A 22,265-nucleotide genomic window follows, 5' to 3' on the forward strand; every position below is an offset into this window, starting at 1 on the left:
GTAGACTTGATGGGCCGAATGGCCTAATTCTGCTCCTATCACTTATGAACAGGTGATATTGTACATATTTGTGTGGGTTCTGGCAAGGATAGTCTGTCTTTATGACCCATCCTTAGTTGGCCATGGGAATTCCCTCCCTTTCTTGCACCTCTGTAGTTCATGTGGTGAAGGCACATTGGAAGGGAGATCCAGGTAGAGGTGCGGAGATGCTGAAGAGACAGTGGCGCGTTTGCAAGTCGGGATGGTGCATGGTTAGTAGGGAATACCTGGATGCCTGTGGTGTTCCCGAACACCAGTTGCCTTGTCCTCCATCCCCCAGGTCTTGTGTGCATGTGGTGCTGTCAGAGAGGCATGGGTAGTCCTTGCAGTGCATCCTGATGGTGGGTCTACACTGCAATCACTGTGTAGGGGTGATGGAGGGAGCGAACATATTCGGGAAGGTGAATGGTCTGATGAAGGGTCTCAACCCGAAATGTCACCCATTCCTTCGCTTCGGAGATGCTGCCTGTGCCGCGGAGTTACTCCAGCATTTTGTGTCTGTCTGCGGTATCAGGCTGCTTCAGCCTGAATGTGGTTGAGCTCCTTGGGAATTGTTTGTACTGAGAAGCATTCCATGGTATTCCCGACTTGGAGATGCCCTTCCTGGCGCGCCGAGGTGGGGAAAGCGTTCTGGTGATTATCAGTCTATTTCTGATTGGGGTTGCATTCGGCAAACGGGGAACGTCGGCGCGGTTGTATGTCTACCGGCTTCTGACTCCCTCCCGCCTCCCTCTCCCACAGACCCAGCTTCGTGTTCTCCACTCTGGCATCTGCCTCCGTGTCCTTTGCCACCGGGGTCCTGGGAGTCTGGATCCCCCTCTACCTGTTCCGGGCAGAGGTGGTGCAGAAGAACATCAAGCCCTGCACTGTGGAGCCTTGCAGCGGCAAAGACAGGTACGGTTGCCGTGGGAAGCGCGGTGAGACCAACTACACCGGGTGGTGAACCTGTGGAATTCATCACCGTGGGCGGCTTTGGAGGGCAAGTCATCGGGTATTTTTAAAGCAGATATTGATACAGTAGGTTCTTGATTAGTAAGGATGTCAAATGTTACGGTGAGAAGGCAGGAGAATGGGGTTGACAGGGAAAAATAGTTCAGCCATGATTGAATGGCGGAGTAGACCTAATTGGGCCGAATGTCCTAATTCTGCTCCAATGTTTAAGTTTTAGTTTTTGTGATACAGCGCAGAAACATGCCCATCGACCACCGAGTCTGCGCCCACCAGCGATCCCTGTACGCTAGCATTACCCTACACACTAGGGTCAATTTACAATCTTTACCAAAGCCAATGAACTTACAAACCTGCACGTCTTTGGAGTGTGGGAGGTCACCGGAGCAACCGGAGAAAAGCCATGCGGTCACGGGGAGAACGTGGGGGCCACTCTCGTCAGACCCTTCAACCCTTCACTTCAATTCTCCATCCCACGTGCACTCTGACCTGTGTCAGTGGCTCCTACACTGTTACAACAAGGCCCAACGTACCCTTGAAGAGAAGCCACCATCTTCCCTCTGGCCAGTGCAGGCTTCTGGACTGGATGCCAAATTCTACCGCTTCCTTTATGCTTTCTCTCTCTCCACACAAGATACGTTAATTTGCATCTGACCTCATCCATCCCTGAATAGAGCTCAGTTTTCCCCTCAATGTTAGTGCACCCTGACTGGCCAGATATGTATGTCCCACCACTGCCGGTAACAACACACTGGGCTAGTTTATCGGTGTAATCACCCTCTAATAGACCCCATTAACCCCTGCCATCTATCCCAATAACATCCATAGTCTCACCCTATGTTCCCTTTCCATCCTTCTCTCATCCTCTCCAAACTTAAAACTGCCCTGCTTATATCTTTTCCCCAGCTGTGACAAAGAGCCCGTGACATAAATCATTAACTCTTTTCTGCTTCCCACAGATGCTGTCTGGCCTGCTGAGTATTTTCAGTGTTTTCTGTTTTAATATCAGTGGTGTGCCAGGGTTTGTTTCCCCCCTGCATGATCATGTCTCCCCTGATGCAGCGTAGTGCAAGCTGTGTCTCGGCTCCCACCTCTTTGCTGACCTCTTCCCCCTGGTCAGGTCCTGAGGGCCCTGGTCTACACCAAGGCCACAGGTGACAACGTCTCCAATAAACCCACGTCACATCACCTAATCTTACGTGAATCCATGGTATTTATTCAGAACCTCAGCACATCTGGTTTAGATATGGGCTGACATTGTTGGAGAGATAACCCACCCATGAAAAGACAGAAATGGGGTTCGAGGGTGAAAATGACTCACGTTCAGGTTGGTGTCTGGGAGCTTTGTAGACATGTGTGGCCATTGTGATTTTCTGGTGAATCGTTACTAACGTGGACCGACCACTCATTGTCTTCCAGTTTGATATTTGGAGCAATCACCTGCGTGACCGGGTTCCTGGGACTGATTGTGGGGGTGGCAGCGACGCGATGGTATCGGACTAAAAGCTCGCGGGCCGATCCGCTGGTGTGTGCGTTTGGAATGCTCAGCTCGTCCATATTCATCAGCCTGATCTTTGTGTTCGCCCGATTCAACATTGTGGGAGCCTATGTGAGTATAACCTGTGCTTCAGCCAGTGGCTGCATTCGTGCAAGTCTCCATGAAGGTTCTCGACCCCACATGGTTTGCCTGAACCTTATTAAACAAACATTTGGTACAAATGAAAATTGAACTTTGAGGGTTTGCGGATTTACCAGATGCAACAGAAGGTGGCCAAGTTCTCCTCTCTTGGGGACAGTCATGATGGACATGTAGGTCTGATGAAGAGTTTCTGCACGAAACGTTGCCTATTTCCTTCGCTCCATAGATGCTGCTGCACCCGCTGAGTTTCTCCAGCACTTTTGTCTACCTTCGATTTCCAGCATCTGCAGTTCCTTCTTAAACACATGGACATGTAGGGTATTGTTCAGAAGTGATAGGAGCAAAATTAGGCCATTCAGCCCATCAAATCTACTCCGCCATTCAATCATGGCTGATCTATCTTTCCCTCTTAACCCCATTCTCCTGCCTTCACCCTATAATCCCTGACATCCGTACTAACTGTACTGTATTGTGTGCAGTTCTGGTCACCCCTATTACAAGAAGGATGCAGAGGCTTTGAAGAGGGTGCAGAAGAGGTTTACCACAAAAAGAACACAAAGTGCTGGAGTAACTCAGAGGGTCAGGCAACATCTCTGGAGAACTTGAATAGGTGACATTTCAGTTTGGGACCCTTTTTAAGACTGGATCCCAACCCGATACATCACCTATCCATGATCTCCAGTGATTCTGCCTGACCTGCTGAGTTACTACAGCACTTTTGTCTTTTTGTGTGAACCTGCACCTGCAGTTTCCTAGGACTCTATTTCACAACATTGTGCCTGGATTTGAGGGCCTCAGCTATAAGGAGAGATTGGACAAACTAGGATTGTTTTCTCATCAGACAGATGAGATTAGTTTAGCTCGGCATCGCATCGACACAGACAATTTAGGGCTGAAAGGCCTGTTGTATCATCCCACGGTCAATGTTCTGACAGTAGGTGACCACTTTGGCAGCAATGTCCATCAGGATAAAATAAAGCTAGCATCTCTGAAGCGCCGTGGTGGGGGTGGGGGTGACACCTCAGCTGCTTCCGTCTTGTGAGACGGGCGGCATCATTGGTCCCGAGGGACCGCCCAGCACTCGTAGTGGAATAACGTCTGACAGGGTTGAATCTTCTGCCCAGCCGTCGAGCACAGATGTAGCCAGCTGGCTGTGCTCACTGCTGTGCGGAGAGCGTTCCCTTGCTGTCGTTCAGTTCTCTGGCTTGCTTTCAGGCGTGTTCCCCGTCAAACCTGACACCAGCTGGGATGCTTTTAATCAAAGACATTTAATTGCAGCTCACTGCCTCGTATAATGTGTCCCACCTGGGCTGATCGTTATCCAGTGGGGAATATTGGGAGGTTCAATAAAGAACAGAAACAAGGTGTGGGATGGGGAATGACATTCAGCTCATCCCATCCCTCCAGTCCACTGACTCCAGTCTTGCCCGAGTGTTTAGTATCAGCACAGACACGGACGCACTAAGTCACGAGAGCTCCTTCCAAGCTGCATCACAGAGACACCAGCCAGCAGATGTACCAGCACTCGTCCCACCATCCACCCCACCCCACCCCACCCCACCCCAGCCCACCCCAGCCCACCCCACCCCACCCCACCCCACCCCGCCATCGGGGCAGAGGCCACTTATAGCTGTTCACGGTTTCATCATTTAATCTGCGAATTCCATCGTCTATTTAGATCGAGTTGGCACTGCACCTGCCACACAATTTTGGGCACCATATCTGAGGTAGGATGTGCTGGCTCTTGAGAGGGTCCAGAGGAGGTTTACAAGAATAATCCCAGGAATTAATAGGTTAACCTATGACGAGCGTTTGTCGGCACTGGGCCAGTACCCGCTGGAGTGTAGAATTATGAGGGGGGACCTCATTGAAATACAGAATAGTGAAAGGCTTGGATTGAGTGGATGTGGAGAGGATGTTTCCACTTAGTCCTCTTGTTCCCTGCCCGCTGGGTTCCCCCAGAAGATTGTGTTTTGCTTTTGATTCCAGTATCTGCAGTCTCTTGTGTCTCTTCATTTTATTGCTCCATTGTGAAGTCTCTTCAAGGCGTGCCCAGTTTCAAGAAGGTTTCCCTCCACTCTTTGACGGGATTTCTCTGAGACCCTCTGCCACTGCTCCCCCTCCTCCTGCTCCCCTCCTCCTGCTCCCCCTCATCCTGCTCTACCACCACATCCTCACCCAGTCTCGCTACCGCAGTCACAGTCCCTTCCTCAGTACTTGCCTTCGCCAACATCTTGTCCTGCGTGGCTTCTAGTGCTGCTGAATCTCTCCAGCACTTTGTTTTTTGGCAATTACTCTTGACATTCTGACCAATTAATATAACTTAATCAGCACTATTAAAACTGGTTGGCTCCTCTAGTAAAACAGCTTGCATAAATACAAGCATAAATACATGTACAGGAAAGGATTCGAGGGATATGGGCAGATGGTGTAGATCTACTGTAGACGGGGCAGCTTGGTTGGGTAATTTGGGCTGAAAGACTTTCCATGCTGTGTGACTCTTTAACTGTATCAATACAAGCCATCTTGTCTGATTTAAGATCCTCCATCATCTTCCCCTTTGTCCCATTCCCCTCGAAACACGGGTTTATACGGAGACAATTTGCAACCTCTGGTCCTGACAGAAGTGTCACGGAGAATGTCAGCTTGCCCATTCTGTCCAGGGGGACAGGCTGACCGCATGGCCTTCCCATCATTTTCTCTTTGGAGTCCGAAAGAAAAATCAGAGTGAACCTTTATTAAATTTCTCATATGCGTTTGAGATTAAAGGCGCCGCCCTGAGATTTATGAGGATGTTTTGATTAAACTGCCGAGGAGTATTACAAACACGCAAAGGCCAGGGTCGTTATTGTGTTTCAGAGTAACCTCTGTCAGGTCTGAGACAGTGTCACAACCTGGAGAAATTGTTTGCTTATAATGTTGCTGGATGTTTCCGGGTGATTGCTCCCAGCCATGTAACATCACCGTCTCCCGCACTGGCTGCCCTTTTAGACTTCCTGGTTGATTAGCACCAAATATATTTGATCATTTTCCAGTTTGAGTTCGACTGCCTTGTCTGTGAGGATCTAGTCCAACCAACTCCGGGGGATATTGGGAAATGTGCCAGAGATTTCCATCTTGTCTGTGCAGCCTGGATTCATTGCTGAGGAGGTGGTGAATGCGTTCCATTCAGTACACATTACCTGCGACAGGAACATGATGTTTTTGAAGAATAAAAGCTCCTCTAATAATTGACTATAAATAACCTCTGCAGAAAGACTTCACTTGCATTGGGAGCCACCTTCCAAAAAGCTTCTACAGCATCAATGCTTTTAAATATTACATAAGAATGCCAAAGGGAAAATGCAGTCCCTTGATAAAGGCAAGTCTGAAACAGGAGTAAAAAAGAGACACCATAAACTTGCAGATGCTGGAATCTTGAGCAAAATATAAAGTGCAGGAGGAACTCAGCAGGTCAGGCAGCATCTGACGAAGGAATGTACAGGTGACATCTCAGACCCATGGGGCCCAATTCATAAGATCATGGCATTGGAGCAGAAATAGGCCATTCGGCCCATTGAGACTGTTCTGCCATTCGACCATGGCTGATCTGGTTTCCCATCTCATCCTCATTTTACTGCCTTATCCCTGTAACTGTTAACACTCTTTCTAATCAAGAACATATCAATTTCCACTTTCAAAATTCCCAATGACTTGGCCTACACCACATTCTGCATCAATTAATTCCACAGGTTGGCCACCCTCTGGCTAGAGAAATCCTTCCGATCTCCATTCTAAAGGTGCGTCCTTTTATCCTGGGACTCTGCCCTCGGGTCCTAGAATCGCTACTGGAAACATCCTCTCCATGTCCACTCTATCTTCCTGCCATCTTCCTATCTCCTGTACCTCATTTCTTCTCCCACCCTTCCTCTTGCGGTGATTAGATTTGGCGGTGGGGGTCAGCAACCAGGAATTAGTGGTCTTCTGCCTGAGAGCATCCTCTCCCTGATATACCCACTCATCCCTTCGCCTCTCCCAGCCTGGCTGAACTCCTCTGGTCTACACTTGACGTGAAACTCATGACACCAGAACCAAGAATCCAAACGTCTCAGAGATGTTGACGATTATTGATGCTAGAGTATAATCATTTTTCATGCAATGTATTAACTTTTTTTTTTTGGAAGAGTCTAACCACAAGTCTTCTCTCTTCACAGATGTGTATATTTGTTGGGGAAATACTCCTCTTTTTGAACTGGGCAATCACAGCAGACATCTTAATGGTAAGTGTTTGTTGCAAGTTTTGCAATTTATCTCAGATAAACCCGCTCGCTTCTCCCACCGGCAGTCCGAAGAAACAAAGGTGGGAACGAGAACCAGGACATGTTTCCCTCTCCTCTCTCCACCGACTGCCTATGCTGATCATCAATGGGCTTTCCCTTCCCTGTTTGATAAGTTCAAGGTGTTGGTTACATCAAAAAACCCAGAGGATGGGCTGGGAGGCAGAGTGATGCACACAGGTAGAGTTGCTGCCTTACAGCGCCAGAGACCCGGGTTTGATCCTGACTACAGATGCTATCTGCATGGAGTTTGTACCGTTCTCCCCGTGACTGTGTGGGTTTTCTCCGGGTGCTCCGGTTTCCTCCTACACTCCAACGAGATGTGGGTAATTGGCTTAAGTAAATGATCCTAATCTGTGGGATAGACCTAGTGTATGGGTGATTGCGTATGGGTTGGTGCGGACTCGATGGGCCGAATGGTCAGTTTCTACGCTCCATCTCTAAACTAAACTAAACTAAACTAAAACCAAAGGATGCAAGAGTCAATCCTGCCACCATACTGGGAATCTGAAGTTGGTTTATGAGAGTAAGTTGAGTGTTACATTAATAGTGTCACTAAAGCTGTCAGAGTGCTGTAAAAAGCAAAATCAATTCCTCAACATCCCTACAGGGAAGGACATCAATTGCACAGCCTGTACCTGCCTCCAGCACACACTGCCTTCATTGACTGCTTACCTAGAATGTAGAATTGAGCTAGGAAGCTGTCAAACTGCTAACTGAAAAGCCACACCAAATTCCCAAGGGGTACGGTAAAGTTCTAATAATCCGGATTGAACCTGGGTTTCTGGTGCTATGAGGCAGTGGCTCTACCGCTGCGCCACCGTGCCGCCGCTGGCGGTAGTGTATTGAAATCCATGTGCTTTTCCCGTTCCGTTGTCGCGATATGGTGCAATAATCCTGCCTCTTTATTCCCAGTACGTTGTTATCCCGACCCGTCGCTCCACAGCTGTGGCCTTGCAGAGTTTCACCTCTCACTTGTTTGGAGATGCGGGAAGCCCGTACCTAATCGGTGTGGTAAGTATATTTATGTTTACCATTGATTTCCTGCATGTTAATGAGTCAAGAGTGCAGTCAGATGTGGCATGGGGCAATGAGCATTGCTGTTAGATCACAGTTCCAGTGACCCAGGTCTATCCTGACCTCCGGTGCTGTCTGGTGGAGTTTGCATGCTTTTCCTGTGCCCTCTCGGGTTTCCTCTGGGTGCTCTCTCTGGCTCCGTACAGGTGTTTCAGCTTGATAGGGAAGTTAGTGTAGGTGAGCGGTATAATCTCGGGAGGAGGCGATGATAATGTGGGGAGGATAGATTCCAGGGAAAATCTGTGAGGGAAGGGGGAGAGCTTGTGAGGGAATGGGCTGAATGGCCTCTTTCCAAGTTGCAAAGGAAGATGGCGAACAACGAAGGGTTTAATGAGGGAGGAGAGGAGGCAGCTGAAGGCACGGACAACAATAGTGGGGCAATAGATAAACTGAACCAGCAAGATTTCAAAGTTGGGACCAGGCAGACCTCTCATTGCCCCATCTCCATTGTTACAGCTACTCTTGACATTTGCCCTCTGACCCAAGACCTTCCAGTCTTTCTCTTTGCTCTTTCACCCCTCCATCATGTTCCAATGCATTCTCCACCTTGCACTATTATTGCCTGGTTACCTAATATTTTATATTTATTGTTGAGCTGTTTATTGAGTCGTTACGTCAATGTGCCTGGAGAGCCACAGCAAGTAAGAATGTCATTGTTCTGGTCCCTGTGCTGTTGACAATTAAATACTCTTGACCCCTTGTTTGAAATCTCTTTTCTCATCTCTGCAGATCTCAGATGTTATCAGGCAGAGTAAGCCCGATTTGGATCTGTGGGAGTTCCTCAGCCTGGGCTACGCCCTGATGCTGTGCCCATTTATCATTGTCCTCGGAGGGACCTTCTTCCTGGCCACAGCCCATTACATTGTCCAAGACCGGAACCGAGCACATCAACAGTGAGTACCAAAGACCTATGATACGATACGATAGAACTTTATTTATCCCAGGAGGGAAATTGATCTGCCACCAGTCATAGAAAACACTAAATACATGGGAGGGGAGTCAGTCTCAGTCTCAGTCTACCACACGACAGAAGGGGGAGGGATTGTAAAGTTTGATAGCCACAGGGAAGAAGAATCTCCTGTGGCGTTCTGTCTTGCATCTTGGTGGATCCTGCGGCCGTTATGTGAAACGGGGGAGAGGTTGAATTACCTGGCCACTCCCACCGACATAAAAGATAGCCATAAAATTCCGGAGTAACTCAGCAGGTCAGGCAGCACCTCTGGAGAAAAGGATTAGGTGACTTTTCGAGTCAAAACCCTTCTTGAGATGCGTTCTGAAGAAGGATCTCGACCCAAAACGTAACCGATTTCTTTTCTCCAGAGATGCTGACTGACCCACTGAGTTACTCCAGCATTCTGTGTACACCAGCATCTGCTGTTCCTTCCTGCAACCAACCACATAAAGCCCCATGACAAAAAGCCGAAAAGGAAAATCGCTTCTTGATCTCGAATGGGAATAGAGACCTTGCTGCTTGGAATATTGTTGGTGATTTGATACAGAGTAATGGACATGGTTATAGGGGTTGCAGTAACTCAGCGGGTCAGGCAGCATCTCTGGCGGAAAAGGGTGGGAAACGTTTTGGATCAGGACCCTTCTTCAGACGAAAGGTCACCCATCCTTTTTCTCTGATGCTCCCTGACCCGCTGAGTTCCTCCAGCACTTTGTGTCTATCTTCGGTATAAACCAGCATCTGCGCTTCCATGGTTATTGGGGCCATGTCTCTCTACAAATGGTTGTTACAACCTTTGGAAAGTACAACGATATGATAGATGGGCCAGAATATTTGTGGGCATGTGGAATAGGATTATAAAGAGTGATTATGTTTGCTAAGCAAGTTTTCACTAGAAATCAGTGAGGGGGGGGGGGGGGGGGGGGATAATGGATTTAATAATTTCTAATGACTTTGCCATGTTCAGTGCAATGGAACAAGAGGACATGTCCTGCATTTGAATGGTGGTAAATATTAAACCAAACTGCATCAGCAATATTGCAATAAGTAATGAATCTACAACAGAACAGACATCCTGGGGACATGATTGGATTAGTTATTATTGATTCCTTCAAATGCAAATCAGGTAGATTTATTCCTGAAAATCTGCTTTGGGAGACCGTATGTGAATGATTTCAGAGAATACGAGCTTCAGTAGCTGCAAACATTTTACAGCCCTGAGGCGATGTATCTCACAATGTAAATTCAGGATTGGTATACTAGAGCAGTGAGATGTGTCTCGTCAAGTCAGGTTTATTGTCGTATGCACAAGTACCCTGAGGAATAATTACAATGAAAATCTCCCATTCAGCAGCATCGCGGGCACGTAGGCTCAGCAAACACACACAAAACATACATTGGATGAGAAGGATGAATGTGGTAAATTAGTCTTTCAGTCAGAATGATCCTACATCAGAAGCACTGTTATTGAGAAAATGCAAAATCGTTCCAAGTCAAAGGTTCTGCTATATTTATACAGTGACAAGTAGATAGAGTGGCACATATGACATACGGCAGAAGACGTATCGAACGCTTGCCTTCACTGATCGAGGCATTGAGTAAAAGAGTCGTCATGCCACTTTATAGGATGTTGGTTAGGTTTGGAGCAGTGTGCAGTTCTGTTCACCCCATTACAGGAAAAATGTGGAGGATTTGGAATGGGTGCAGAGAACGATGCCTGGATTATAGGCTGTTGCTCCAGGGTGAGGTTGGATGGATTGTTTTCTCTGGAATGCCCAGGGTTGAGAGGAGACCAGATATACTATATAATGAGAGGTATAGATAGAGTAGACAGTCAGAACCTATTCTCCAGGATGAAAATACCAAATACTAGAGGGCGTAACTTTAAGATGAGAGGGGCAGAGTTCAAAGGAGATGTGCGGGGCAGGTTTTTTTTACACAGAGGGTGGTACAGTAAGTGCCTGCAATGCGCTGCTGGGTGTGGTGGTGAACGCAGCTATGAGAGCGGAAGAGATGTTTGGATAGGCACGTGATATACAGGGTATGGAGGGATATGGATTATGTGCGGGCTGGTAATAGTTGATCTTGACCTCATATTCAGCACAAACATTGTGGGGCTGTTCCTGTGCCCTACTGTTCTATGTTCTAAATACTTCGAAACCCTTCCCCTTCTTTCATTCCTATCTGTACATCTCAAAATATCTGCTATACATCAGAGAATGTGCACTGTGGGATGACTTGTATAGTTTGTTCTTTGACTGAATAGCACGCAAACAAAACTCAGTACATGTGACAATAATAAAATCAAATAATCTAACCAATGTGGACCAACACCCAATCAGAATTATTTCAATTGACATGGCAATTATGCAGATTTATTTTGTCTTGACAGCTCAGAGCTCATCTTGTGGCCATTAATAGGTGTATTTGTCTCATTAAAAAATAACAATCCCAAACAAATCATTTGATTCGGGTGACATTTGCAAATCCTTCCCACAGTTTGTCTTACTGAATGCTTGAGCTACCCGACAGGTCTGAAACTCATCAACAACAATTCCTTCTGTGTGGGTGCGTGTCCTCCCTTTGAGTGTTGGCAAAAAAATGAGCATACACAGAACTCCGGCCTTGTGCAAAGGAATCAGCCCTCGTGTGTGCACCCGTGACAGCTTGTACATGGGTGCACGAGCTCGAGATCTATACTACCGACCTATGACTTCAGACTTTTACTTTAGTGATAGTGTAGAAATAGGCCCTTCGGCCTAACTGAGTCCACACCGGCCAGCCAGCGATCCCTGTGCGCTGACCTACACACACTAGGGACAATTTTACAACTCACCAAAGCCAATTAACCTACAAACATGTACGTCTTTGGAATGTGGGAGGGAACCTGGGCACCCGGAGAAAACCCACGCAGTCATAGGAAGAATGTATAAACTCCATACAGACGGCACAGGAGTCAGGATCAAACCCGGGTCTCTGGCGCTGTAAGGCAGCAACTCTACCGCTGCGCCACTGCTATAAGCCTGCCAGGCTGAGCTTACCTCATGGGGTGTGACTGATTTCCTGGCACTGTCCCCTTAGCTCGGGTATGGTTGTCAGGGACCCCACTCCCAGATGCATGGCAGGTTTTACACCAGACGCAGCCATGGGAGCAGAAGTGGGCCAGAGGAGCCCTCTGCAGGAGCTGGCTTTGCACTGCATCCCCAGCTAAGGAGCTGAAATCAGAGCTCTTGTTACCTGCCACAGCCTGTTCACCAGCTATTCCTGCTTCCTGCAGCCAATGTATGTGGGCAGTGGGCCGGAGGCTGTGAATGTGAATGGTGGTTTAGTGAAGTGTGAAACTAAATCATTTACAACTGGAGGACCTGCTTCTCACCCACAGGACCGTAACAATCAGGGGCAAGAATGGGCCATTCAGCCCCTCAAGCCAGCTCTGCAATTCAGTAGGAAGGTTGCTAATCTAATGTTCCTCGTCTGCCTTCCTGCCCTAACTCAGAGCCAGGACCTGAATGGACACACAGTAAATCAGCCTCCATGCTGAAAGAACCACTCGAAGAATAGCAAGTTTCAATGGCACCAACAGCACGCTGCCAAGCTGATTTAATCAACGCCGTCTGGGGAAACTCCAATCTGAAACATAGAAACATAGAAAATAGGTGCAGGAGTAGGCCATTCGGCCCTTCGAGCCAGCACCGCCATTCAATATGATCATGGCTGATCATCCAAAAGCAGTGCCCCGTTCCTGCCTTTTCCCCCGTATCCCTTGATTCCTTAAGCCCTAAGAGCTAAATCTAACTCTAATGAAGAAGGGTCCCGACCCGAAATGTCATCTATCCATGTTCTCCAGCGATCCTGTCTGATCCGCTGAGTTACTCCAGCACGTTTGTGTCCTTTTGTGTAAATTAGCATATGCAGTTCCTCATTTTTACATTCTGACATCTTGGTCGGTTTGGGCAAGTTGGGCCGAAGGGCCTGTTTCCACACTTTATGAATATATCACTCTATGACTCCATGACACTTGTGGACCAGTGCAGGACCAGCACTCCTGTTGTCCACTATGAGAGCCTCGCCTGAGGTTCGCTTGTCTCCCATGCATCTACTTTCAGTTCAAGGTCGTTTCAGGGCCTGGAGACCAAGCATAAGTTGGAGCTCGGATGTAGTTCTGAGGAAGTGTTGCATGTGTTGAAGATGCAGCTTGGTGCTCTGCCCGAAATGAATCCCCGAATCAACATCATTAAACAGATGGCCATTCTCATCCAGCTGTCTATGGGAGCGTGCCATGTACACAGATTATACAATTCCCTACATTACAACGATGACCATTATTCCAAAGCTTTTACCTGCCAATAAACTGTTTTGAAGCCGACGAGAATGCAAAAGGCATTAAATAAATAACTGCAAGTATGCCTTTCTTTAATAATTGAATTGCTTCACCAGTGTTCTTCAATCCTAGGAACAACTTACTCCTTCACTGTTTAGCTCAACTGCAATAATTTGTTGAGTTTAGAGTTTAGAGATACAGCGTAGAAACAGGCCCTTCGGTCCATCGATCACCCGTTCACAATAGTTCTATCTTATCCCACTTTCTCAGCTGCTAGCGGCAGACTAGGGGCAACTTACAGAGGTCGATTAACCTACAAACGTCTTTGGGGATGTGGGAAGAAACCAGAGCACACGGAAGAACCCTATGCTGTCACAGGAAGAATGTGCAAACCACATAGTCAGGATTGAACCCGGGTCTCTGGTGCTGTGAGGCAGCTGCTCTACCTGTTGCACCACTGTGTCACCCAATACATTGTTGAATGCAAGTCCCTCTGTTGCTTATCCAGCACCATTCCAACCGTCAGGGAAATATTTTTTCCCAAAACAGGATGAAATAAGCCATAGAGCATTCCTCACAGATTTGTCACGGGGAGCAGAGAAAAAATAGATTGGGACAGTCACGGGCAGGTCGAGAACCAAGGTGATGACTATCTCTAAGTGCTGTTTTCACCTGACTAATTCCGAATATTATTCTTGGCAAGTTGATGAAAAGATCCAAGTTTGCAAAACAAGTTTAGTGGACTTCCCCCCTGAGGCCAAAGGCATTTTTATTGTTCTAAGGAACTGGTCAACAATTTATTTTTTTGCTACAGATGTAACCCCAAGAAATCTCTGGAATGTTGATGTTTCCTAAAAACATAATTTGCATTTTGAACTGACAGGAAGTGCTAACACAATAATTCAAATGTGATATTGTGAGGCCACCACCAGATAAGGGGAGAACAATGGCTGTTTAGGAAGTGCCTGTTTACGCCTGCCCAGGACTGTGGGTGTTAGCAGGTTCTCAGGAAGGGGGGAATCTGTCTACAGAATGTTGGAATGTCAATCTGGAGGCTGTTCAACTATAGTTGTTAGTGCTCTCCTGCGACCCTTCACTTCAGATCATTGCCAAACACGTCCACTTACAACTTCTGATTGTGCACTGCCAAGCCTCAAGGATATAATAGAAGCGCGTGTAGGCCAATTGGCCCCTCAAGCCAGCTCTGTCGTTCAATAACATCAGTGGCTGATCTTTTGCCTCTCACTTTTCTGCACTAATCCCACACGCCTTGATTCCCTTAAAATCTAAAAGTCGACTGAAAATTACTAGTGGAGTTCTGCATGGACCTCTGCTGTTTGTGATAGATAAATATGAATGACTAGAATGTAAACATAGACGGGTTGGTTAGTAGGTTTGCAGATGACACCAAGATTGCTGGGAATCTAGACCGTGAGGAAGACACTCAACGTATACAGCGGGAAGACTGCAATGATCAGGTTCAGGAATAGCTACTTCCCCACAGCCATTAGGTTATTAAACTTGGCTCGGACAAAACTCTGAACATTAATAGGCCATTATCTGTTATTTGCACTTTCTCAGTTTATTTATTCATGTGTGTATTTACGTATATAATGGTATATGGACACACTGATCTATTTTGTAGTCAATGCCTACTATGTTTTGTTGTGCTGAAGCAAAGCAAGAATGTCATTGTCCTATCAGGGACACATGGCAATAAACTCACGACTTGTCTTGACTCTTGATATAGGTCAGTCATAGAAATAGGAGGAGAAATAGTAGATGGAGTTTAATCTGAGCAAGTGTGAGGTGTTGCACTTTAGGGGGTCAAATGTAGGGGGGAGGGGTGGAGGGGGGGGGGGGGATATACAATTAATGGTATACCCTTAACTGCGTTGATGTAGAGGGATCTTGAGGTCCAAGTCCAGAACTCCCTGAATGTGGCTGCACAAGTGGCCAAAGTAGTAAAGAAGGCATATGGCATGCTTGCTTTCATAGGTAGAGGAAGGCTGGGGAGAACATGGGGATTATCTGCGGTAGGGTACGGAGTTCTCAGCAACAAATACTTTAAAAACACGCAGTCGGTAAAAGAACTGGAAAAATAAAACCCAAAATTAAAACAGAACGGTACAGCTACACCTGTGGAGAGAGCGGGTAAAAAGAGGGTTACTTGAAATTGTTACATTCAACAATAAGTCCCAATGGCAGTAACATACCCAGACAGAAGAGGACTAAAGGTGTTGAACCTTGGTCCATGTCACATGCATACAACACGGAAGCAGGACATTCGGCCCTACCAGTCCATGCTGGTACATCTCCTCCACATGGACAGCAGCTGCAGTTCTGTTTCCCTGTTATTCTTTCCTGTTTTAAACATCGATTGGGTCACTGCTCCAAACTTCTTCCTGAGGGCTTCACAACTGAATGTTTGAAACAATAATTTTCCTGAACCCTGCCCTAAAGCTTTTGCATTTATATTTAAGTTCCTTGTTCAAGACCCAGTGCATCTGCCATTTCAGTCCATTCATTTCAATGGCTGCATCCTTTCCATTATTGAGAAAGCAATTATTGAGGGGAGAAGGCACCAAGTTTTAGAAAAATAAATAGAGGCACCCGGCAATGGAATGTTGTTCCCCACCATGTGAGAGGAAATTCTTGCCTTTCCACTGCACCTTACACAACCTCAGCAACTTCCAAAATACTCAGAAAGACCAGCAGCTTTCACATCCCAAGGGCTTTCCAGCAAATGGTGAACAGCTGGTATTGTAATGCAGAAGGACTAGCAGGCAGAGTGCAGGGGTGTGCGCGTTGCTGGAACGAATCCTTCGGTCCTCAAACGCAACACATTGTACTGGGTCAGGAGTAAGATCAGGTAAGGATTGTAGATTTCCTTCCCTAGAGGATATGGTTATTTTTTTTGGGGGGGGAAATCCTGATCCTTTTAACTCTAGGATTCATTTAATGAATGTGATTTAAATACCTCCGCTGCGGTGGAATTTGAGCTCCTGCCTGCAGTTTCCTGGCCGAGCTGATTCACCATTGACTGCTGCATCCGTGGAAAGAAACACAAAGCTAACAATACGAACTTCTCTAGAATGAGTCACGGGAAACTGCTTTCCTCCTTTGTCACCCTTCCTTGTCACCCTTTCCTTCTCTCCAGAGATGCTGCCTGTCCCGCTGAATTACTCCAGCTTTTCCTGTCTATCTTCGGTTTAAACCAGCATCTGCAGTTCCTTCCTACACAGTAAGAACTTCTCTCCTCCGCAGTGCTGAGTGAGGGTCTCAAACCCGGAATGTTAGCTCAGTTTCTCTCTCCACAGATGTTTCCTGACCAGTTGAGTGTTTCCAGCACTTTCTGATTGTGATTCGGGTTTCTATCAACTGCATTTTTTTTTTAAATTCTCATTTAATCACAATGTTACTATACAATGAACAGCCCCAATAGTGCAGTTCACCAACTAATTAATTTCTGGTGATCATAGAGATATATATATATATATACCTCAAACAAGACCTGCCTCCCAAGCTACTGATATCCTTACACAGCACAGGTGAAAATGCAGGACAGCATGTGCCTTGCAGAGGAAGGAATGGGCTCAACGGTGTGTGGTGGGGGAGGGAGGCCGGCAAGGTATTTGAGTGGTGGGGGCATCTGTGCCCACTGGACCAAGGGGGTGATGTGAGAGATGCATTACCTGGGACCAGTGGGGATCCAGCCTGGCAGTACCATGCTTGGGAAGATGGCAGCATAACCTTGGATGCTGTGAGCTGGGGTGGCACCAGCCTGGCAGGACCATGCCCCGGGAAGATAGCAATGAGCCTCTGAATGTGCTGGGCACAGGGAGGGGGGGGCAGCACATCAGTTCACTTTTGCTTCTCTGCCTGAGCCCTTGAATTTTCTTTCTCCGCAGGGTTGAAGAAATGAAGCTGGTTTCCGTGAAAGTCTGATAAGGTGAGCAAAGAAACTAAAAACACATTTTAACGAAACGCTAAGTTGTGTAAAACAACGGGACAGTGCCTGTGATGTGATTTGTGTTGATTTCCTTTTATTTAATAACTTTCTTTGAACGAGGAGGTCACGGGGTCTGCATCACAGGAAGCGAGACTCCAGGGCACTAACGGCTGCGATTTATCGCTGGGTTTGGACAGAATGCAGCAGAAGGATGTGTAGGAAATTGCACTTCCAGATCTGAGCAATTTTTACTGTGATGTTGTTTTGCTTCTGTGGTTTAGTGTCAGTGTGGCCTTTCTCCATGAAAATGTCAGATATGAGAGAAAGTGAATTGTAGTTCGAGCTTTCCATTTCATGTTGATGTGAAGATAATCTGTTTTTTTTCCATTTGTGAGTCTCGCAGAGGGGATTTTTTTTCATGTAGACTCACTTCTGGCGTGATCTACTTTGTATGTCATTCCCTCTCAGTCTCTGTAATGTGGTTTATGAGTGACAAAACGTACAATCAAACAGGGTCTCTGTCCCAAGTGCAAATTCCCTGGGCTGTACCATAGATGACAAGCTGCAGCATTGTTTACTGTTAGTTCCCATTCATCAGTGAGTTCATCTGCTCAGGCTGGGTTACCTGGAGGAGGCAATAAGCACGAGGCTATTTCTGAAGAACGGTCCTGACCCGAAACGTCCCCTCTCCATGTTCTCCAAAGATGCTGCCCGACCCGCTGAGTTACTCCAACCCTTTTTTTTTCAGCGCTAGCTTTCCTTATTTTGACTGATTTATCCACAATGTTTCGAGGAAAGTTGGCCCTAACCCAATTTGGAAAAGATTAAAAGAGAAATCTTGATTCAAGCTGGTTATGGAGATGAGGGAGCTCCTCACCAAGGGCAAACAAGAGTGAGCTTGGCACATGTCCAGCGAGGGTTGTGAAATGCAGCTTCATCTCAGATTGAAAACACATCAGTCCCAGAATCATTAAGGGAACTCAATGGGGGAACATTACCTTAAGGAATCTACCGCACACAATTAGACAAAGCTAGACATGGTGATGGGAATTCACTCAAAGACCAGCTCTGAATGGGGTGGCTCCCAGTGTAGATTTCTGATGCCCTCCACATCCTTAGTGTTATAAAGTATAGGTGAGGCTACTTAGACCCAGTGCATGTTGCAGTATTAGCACAGAACTTTCTCTCAACTGATCAGACAGAAATAGACCACAATCGGTTGGAGCGTAACCTGACTGAAATATGATACCGACTGGATGGAATTCATGATTAGAGGCTGGTTATAAATCATGGAGGCATATGGTGCAGGAGGTAGAGTTGCTGCGTCAAAGTGCCTGTCCCCCATTTAGTTCCTAACCTCTGGTGCTGTCTGTGTGTGAAATTTACACATTCTCTCTGTGACTGTGTGGGTTTTTCTCCAGGTGCTCCAGTTTCCCCCCACATCCCAGAGACATGTGGGTCGTTGGGTTAATTGGTCACTGTAAATTGGGCTTGCTTGATAATGAAATGGGTGGTTTGGTGGGCTGTGGAGTGTGGAGTTGGTGGGCTGTTTCTGTGACTCGCAACAGTCTTTGATTGTTGAAAGTGCTTATTTCACGGAGTGAGGTCCCTATTTCAGGCTAGCCCAGGATTCCACGTTAGTATTGATGGCTGTTTTGACCTCGTCTTGTTTCACCAGCCATGTGACTTGCTACTTGTTTCTCTCTCACGCATCCACATCACATCCCTGTACTGAATGCTTTATTTCTCCTCTACATTAAAGGCTGGAGCAGGCTCAGACGGCTCCCAAATCTGCCGCACTCGCCTTCGATCCACAAGGCGGTTGCTGCCAACAGAACAAAGTTTCCCACCGCCAAGTTACGAGGTATATCTACTGCCGGGGAAGCGGTGAATCATGAGAAGAATGCCAAGAATGGCTCAACTAGAAGGAGCCCACCTTCGTAAAGGGCATAGCTTGCAATTCTGGTCTTTTTTTAAATTATGGAAATCTTTCTGTGAGAGCACCTTTGCCATTGTGTCTGCTTTTATATTTTCCCCAAGGCCAATTTGTGGGTAGAGATCGGATTTATTTCAGAGCAAGGCAAAAAAAAAAAAATTGGCACTGTGGGTGACTGTGACACGAGAGGGTTGTCGGCTGCTGCCAGGAAGCTCCTTATATCCTTCCCCTCACTCAGTGCTGAACCCTATTGTCACTGAGGACTGAGAAAAGCCTATTGTGGGGGTGGTCTTTGGCAGCTGTTACCTACAGGACACCTTCTGTCAGTATTATATATATATATCAGCCACAGAACATTACAATGAAGTCAGAGTGACCCAGCTGTTAGCTGAGGAGGTGTTGCTCGTATGAACAATGTTAAGTGTGAATTAAGCATAGCAAGAGGCATTACTGGTCAGGATGTGTTGCCATCGTAAAGTGACAACAATGCAAGCACTGGCTTCTGAAAGTGTTCTTAAAACTCACTTGATGTGAATGGAGACGCTCCCAGCCATCTTCATCCTCTTCCTTGGTCAGCTACTTATGAGTTTTATACCATTGGGGCAGTAGAAATGTTAAACCTTGGTGGGTGGGTTTAGCAGTGTGCAATATCTAACAGCACTTGGTTTTTGACAGTTCCTTTTTCCCCCTGAACCAATTTCCAGCTCCTCCCATTTCTTTATTCATCTTCTGAAATGTCACAGACTGCCCTGGGGGTGTAGATGATGCAGTTGTATGCCCAGTGGCTCAGACACGTACTAAATTAAACACAGGTTTTGCATACAAAGTGTAATAAGGCCGCCAACATTTTTCTGAACAGACTGGCCTCTCTGGAATCTGTTGAATGTTTCTCATGAACCAAATAGCTTGTGCAAGGCGTCACCTGCAACAATTCCCCAACATTTGCACGGCAAGTCAACTCACGTTGTTACCACAACACTGATAGCAAAGTTCAGAATTCATCAGGACGATTTATGCAAAGGCTCTTCCCGCACACCCAGCATCCCTATTTGCTTAATACACAACCCAGTATCACTTTCTCTCAATTCAACGTCAAGAATGAAAGTAAAATATACCTCTGAAGATAATGTTGACCAAATCATCTGCCATGTATTGAAAAAGAAAAAACACAAAAAAGTCTTCTATTCCAGCATATTACAGCAGATGTCTCTTGAAAACAAACTGCATTGATTTTCATTGTTACAAGACACCAGTAATAAGTGGTCATATTATCGATGTTGAATTGTGCACAACTTTGTTAAAAATGCACAAGGATGTTTGGTAGAAATGTGGTGTTAAGCATAATTCCAGCAGGAAAAATTAAAGGCTGAATGGTCAAAATTCACCTCACTTACAAATTAAACAGCGTCATAACCTTATAGCACGATAGCTGATCAACAGAAAATAGATGTGGGATATAAAAGTAAGTTCTGTAATCAAACTGGGTTCCCAATGGAATGTTGTTAAACCTGACGTCACACCATTGTTTTACACAGTGCTCTAATTTTACTAACAAAATAATGGCTTCCATATTACTTTTAAATGTGCTCCAAATCTGGATATTTACTTAAACATCTATCATCAGCTTTAACCAAGAAGATAAAGCTTTCATAGCCACCAAGCTTTTGGCTTGCCAATATCCAAAGCATATAAAAGGTTCATATAGACACCATAAAAATGAAGAGCATCATAAATGATGCATCTAATCAACACGTGATGTCTCAGTTGTGTTATCTGGTGTCGTGTGAAGCCCAAATTATTATTAAGCTTTCCTCAACAAGAACAACTTGTCCTCCATTTCCTTTATATCAAAATAATTCTTCCAGAGGGAATTATGATTACAAGTTTTATCATTTTGGAAATCAAACTGATGCCAAGAGTGGTTTGTTCACTTACAAATAAGGTGTCTCTCTCCTTTGCTGCGAGACTCCTAACGGGCATTGCTTGATATTGTTAGTAATTATATCCTATACATACGCTGGCTGTAAGCTGCATCTTTTGTGTCATATACATGTGTTTCTATACAAATTCCACATGCACTGGTCAAGTGTCTGATATTTCTTGTCAAACAAGAATTATTTTCTAAAATAAATAATCTATTTTATCTGATTATTTCAGATATATTTTATTGTTTAAAGCCAAAGTATATAAATTATACACAAGGTTGTAGCAAAATTTATGTATAGTCAAGTAAATTAAATAAACTATTTGAATGCATATTTGTCCTGTAATTTACTTCCTGGCCTCCTAAGCAAAACTGTATCAATGTCCAAGAGCAGAATATTTCATTGCAAGTGCACATCGCAGCTTGTGTTTTCAGTTTTTATAAAAGCTATGGATTAGTTTGAGGGGTTGCATACAATATCCAGGACACTCAAAAGAGCAGAAATACAGCAAATGAACCATCGCCACCACATCAACCATTCAGTTCATACTGTATGGTTATTCAAAACGATCATAGTTACAGGATTCAAAACATTTGTTTTCAGTACAAAAGATTGCAGGAAGTTTGAAGTAGGCAGTAAGAAGTGGTGCTCATCTTTGAGGTCCTATGGGAAGGAAAGAAATAGGCACTCATCTGATCAACTGATATCCAATTTCAAGAACCTTGAACCTCTTTCATCAAGCTAACTGTTCCCATAACAGTTCTAATTACAAAGTGGGATAACGGGTATGAACACTAGCTTTTCCATCGAAATTCAAGCTTTGAATTTGCTCCAACTTCAGTCAAATGAGTGATCGGAAGGTGTTAATAATTCAATGAGGAGCAAGTATAGCAGTGTACAGTAATGCAAATTCACACATTATTCAACTACACTGATGTGGAAATGTAATAAAGCAGAAACCACCAATTTTACTTGGTCAATTGCAATTATCTTTCACTGTATGTAATGAAAGGTTCACGATACTCTGAAAATAATTCCTTCAATGCTTCTGGTTGAATTACAGACCAGCCAGAGCCAGCAAATGAACCATCGCCACCACATCAACCATTCAGTTCATACTGTACGGTTATTCTAGGAAGCTAACTTATCTCGTCTAAAAATAT

The 22,265-nt window shown here is 45.6% G+C and overlaps 1 protein-coding gene and 1 long non-coding RNA gene across 2 annotated transcripts in view; one reads left to right on the plus strand and one right to left on the minus strand.

The window, feature by feature from the left end:
• Positions 1-21,433, plus strand: part of LOC116988914 (protein spinster homolog 2-like) — a 76,916-nt gene extending 55,483 nt beyond the window's left edge. Inside the window, exons 7-13 of the mRNA XM_033045942.1 lie at positions 781-933; positions 2,407-2,596; positions 6,820-6,885; positions 7,858-7,956; positions 8,749-8,912; positions 17,201-17,241; positions 19,004-21,433. Of these exons, the coding sequence (XP_032901833.1) occupies positions 781-933; positions 2,407-2,596; positions 6,820-6,885; positions 7,858-7,956; positions 8,749-8,912; positions 17,201-17,237 (709 nt within the window). The 3' untranslated portion in view covers positions 17,238-17,241; positions 19,004-21,433. The remainder of the gene's footprint in view (positions 1-780; positions 934-2,406; positions 2,597-6,819; positions 6,886-7,857; positions 7,957-8,748; positions 8,913-17,200; positions 17,242-19,003) is intronic.
• On the minus strand, positions 522-20,328 carry LOC116988916. Its single transcript, XR_004416086.1, has 3 exons — positions 20,293-20,328; positions 8,815-8,817; positions 522-537 (listed from the first exon to the last, which is right to left on the minus strand). It is a non-coding gene; the product is annotated as an uncharacterized LOC116988916 (long non-coding RNA).
• Positions 21,434-22,265: the final 832 nt, after the last annotated feature.

Source organism: Amblyraja radiata, chromosome 28 (genome assembly GCF_010909765.2).
Source record: "Amblyraja radiata isolate CabotCenter1 chromosome 28, sAmbRad1.1.pri, whole genome shotgun sequence".
Classification (NCBI taxonomy): Eukaryota; Metazoa; Chordata; class Chondrichthyes; order Rajiformes; family Rajidae; genus Amblyraja; species Amblyraja radiata.